Source organism: Athene cunicularia, unplaced genomic scaffold (assembly GCF_003259725.1).
Source record: "Athene cunicularia isolate RWA unplaced genomic scaffold, athCun1 SCF_60, whole genome shotgun sequence".
In the NCBI taxonomy this organism is placed as follows: Eukaryota; Metazoa; Chordata; class Aves; order Strigiformes; family Strigidae; genus Athene; species Athene cunicularia.
In genome coordinates, this window is record NW_020799491.1 from 39829 (window position 1) to 43177 (window position 3349).

Genomic DNA, 3349 nt, shown 5'->3' on the forward strand with positions numbered 1-3349 from the left:
TGTGGCCTGGGGGGACATGGCCAGGGATGGGGACATGTGACATGTGACATGTGACATGGGGGGGCTGTGTATGGTCACATGTGGCCATGGGGACATGGCATGGGATGGGGACATGTGACATGTGACATGGAGGGGACCACATATGGTCACAAGTGGCCCAGGGGACCCGTCCAGGACAGGACAGTGACGTGTGGAATGGAGGGACATGTCCATGGATGGTGACATGTGACATAGGGGGGCCATATATGGTGACATGTGGCCCAGGGGACACATCCATGCCAGGACGGTGACATGTGGCATGGAGGGACATTGTCCATGCCACGCTGTGGCTGACGGAGGACACATCCCCCCTGCCCTCCCCGTCCCCGTCCCCACCACCACAACACTGTCCCCTCTGTGCCACCGTTTATTCACGGCTGTCCCTCGGGGGTGGGACACCCCCCACGCGGGCTGTCCCCGTGTCCCCGTGTCCCTCAGGCCCCCCCGGCAGCGGCTCCAGCACCAGCCAGAGCCCGTCCTCGGCGCGGAGGATGAGCTCGGTCTTGCGGCGCGGTGGCCGCCCCGTGTCCGGCCGGATGACGAAGCGTGTCACCGTCAGCGCCGTCACCACCTTCAGCTCAGCCATGGCGAAGCTCTGCCCGATGCAGTTCCTGCCACCACGTCCCCTCTTTGTCACCTCCGCGGTGGGGGGACACATGGAGGACACTCCCCACCAGCTGAGCGGTGCAGGGGATGGCGGAACCTCACCCAAACGTGGGGACGGTGTTGTCCCCGTGACACCCAAACGTGGCCGGGGGACAAACACCCCACCTTGAACCCAACCAGGCCGCGGGGGTGACACGTGGGGACACTCGTGTCCCCACCATGGCCTACCTGGGACCAGCGGAGAAGGGGATGAAGTCCAACGGGGACCGTCCCTGGCTGTTCTCCGGGCTGAACCTCAGCGGGTTGTAGACCTGGAGTGACACGGCCACCGTCACACCGTGGGGACGTGACTGTTCCTGCCCACGGTGACGGGGACATCCCGCTGTCCCACAGTCACGTCACCAAGTGGCTCTACCTGGGGGTCAGGCCAGATGTCCGGGTTGTGGTGGGTCCCGTAGATGCTCAGCAGGCAGATGATCCCTGGTGGGATGGAAACGGCCACCTTAGGGACAGGGGACAAAGGAGGGACGGTGACACTGGGGACACCTTGCGCCCTGAGCCGTACCCTTGGGGATGACGCGTCCGTCCCGCAGGGCGATGTCCTCGGTGCAACGCCGGGACACGGCGGTGACGGGGGGATGAAGGCGAAGACTCTCCTTGATGCACATGGTGGTGAAGGGCAGGTGGGACAGGTCCTCCCTGGGGGCGAGGGACAGTGACAGCCGTGTCCCCAAGCCCGGGTGGCCGGTGGGTGACACCGGGGACCTCTCACCATTCGATCTCCTCCACGTCCCTGCCCCTGAGGAGCTCGCGGACCTCCTGGCGGCACCGCTCCTGGTACTGGGGGTGGTGGGCCAGGTTGTAGAGGAGCCACGCCAGGCCACTGGCCGTCGTGTCGTGGCCTGCAGGGACAAGGGGTGAGCGAGGGGACACGGGAGTCCCCACCCCGCTGGGGACACTCGGTGGCCCATCCTCACCCTCGAACATGAAGGTGTCAGCCTCGGCCGAGATGGCCTCATCCGATAGGGTGTGGCCGTCCTCGTCCTGCAAGGGTGAGTGTGGCAACCAAAGGCCCCCCCCGGCCATTTGGCCAACTCTTCCCTGGGCCACCATTGTTCCCCTGGGGCCACCACCACATGGCCACCACCAGCCCCTTGGTCACCACCATCTCCCTATGGCCACCACCCTACAGCCAGTCCTTGCCACGGCTACCACCATCCTCTTGGCCACCACCAGGCCACTATGGCCACCACCCCATGGCCAACCTTCCCTATGGCCAGAACCATCCCCTTGGCCACCACCAGGCCACTATGGCCGCCACCCTATGGCCAACCTTCCCTATGGCCAGAACCATCCCCTTGGCCACCACCAGGCCACTATGGCCACCACCCCATGGCCAACCCTACCCATCTCAGCCCAACACTATCTTAGCGAGCAGGAGAAGGTCCGTGATGTCCATTGACCACCACCCTATGGCCACCACCAGCCCCTTGGTCACCACCATCTCCCTATGGCCACCACCCTACAGCCAGCCCTTGCCACGGCTACCACCATCCTCTTGGCCACCACCAGGCCACCACCCCATGGCCAACCCTACCCATCTCAGCCCAGCACTACCTTAGCGAGAAGAAGAAGGTCAATAAAGTCCATTGGCCGACCCTGGTGGCCTTCCAGCCAGGCCTGGTGGCCCAGGCGGTCAAGGGCCTGGCGCCGGCTCCGCACCACGGCGGCGGTGAAGCTGTGGACGGTGGCGCAGGCCCGGGCGAAGCGGCGTCCGTCGGCCGAGAGGCAGTAGAGCCACGTTGGGTGGTGGAGCAGGCGGTGCTGGCGTCTCACCACCAAGGTGCTCAGCTCCAGGATGGCCTTGATGTACTCACTGGGCTCCCTGTGGGGTACCGGGGACCACTGGGGATGGCCACTGATGGCCATCAAGGATGGCCACCATGGGCCGTGGAGGATGGCCACCACAGGCCATGGAGGATCCTGTGGGCCACTGGGGACAACCACCACAGGCCACTGAGGATGGCCACCGTGGGCTGTTGGGGATGGCCACCGCTGGCCACCAGGGATGGCCACTGCAGGCCACCAGGGATGGCCACCACAGGCCATTAGGGATCGCCACTGTGGGTCACTGAGGATGGCCACTGTGGGCCACTGAGGATTGCCACCATGGGCCACCAGGGATGGCCACTTCAGGCCACAGAGGATGGCCACTGCAGGCCATTGGGGATGGCCACCACTGGCCACCAGGGATGGCCACCGCAGGCCATTGGGAATCGCCAATGAGGGCCACCAAGGATGGCTACTGTGGGCCACCAAGGACAGCCAGAGTGGAGTACAGCCACCGTGCGCCGTTGGGGGTGTCCACCATGGGTCACTGAGGATGGCCACCGTGTGCCATTGGGGACGGCCACCACTGGCCACCAGGGATAGCCACTGCGTGCCACCAAGGACGGCCACTGTGGGCTGCAGAGGATTGCCACCGTGGGCCACTGGGGACAACCGCTGCATCTCACTGAGAACAGCCACCATGGGCCACCGGGGATGGCCACTGAGAATGGCCACTGCGGGCCACCAAGGACGTCCACCATGGGCCACCAGGGATGGCCACCCCAGTGGCCACAGTGAGCTTCAGCGGGGACATGGGGTGGCCGTGAGGACATGTGGGACCAGGGTGGGGACTCAGAGCCCGGGGGGGGGGAGA

At 65.4% G+C, this 3349-nt stretch overlaps 1 protein-coding gene across 1 annotated transcript in view; it reads right to left on the bottom strand.

Moving 5' to 3' along the window:
• Positions 1 to 398: 398 nt before the first annotated feature.
• Positions 399 to 3349, bottom strand: part of LOC113490898 (cytochrome P450 4F22-like) — a 3193-nt gene continuing 242 nt past the window's right edge. The window contains exons 2-8 of the mRNA XM_026867507.1: positions 2263 to 3209; positions 1623 to 1689; positions 1418 to 1547; positions 1211 to 1344; positions 1061 to 1125; positions 874 to 956; positions 399 to 650 (exon numbers count right to left, since the gene is read on the bottom strand). Of these exons, the coding sequence (XP_026723308.1) occupies positions 407 to 650; positions 874 to 956; positions 1061 to 1125; positions 1211 to 1344; positions 1418 to 1547; positions 1623 to 1689; positions 2263 to 3209 (1670 nt within the window). The 3' untranslated portion in view covers positions 399 to 406. The remainder of the gene's footprint in view (positions 651 to 873; positions 957 to 1060; positions 1126 to 1210; positions 1345 to 1417; positions 1548 to 1622; positions 1690 to 2262; positions 3210 to 3349) is intronic.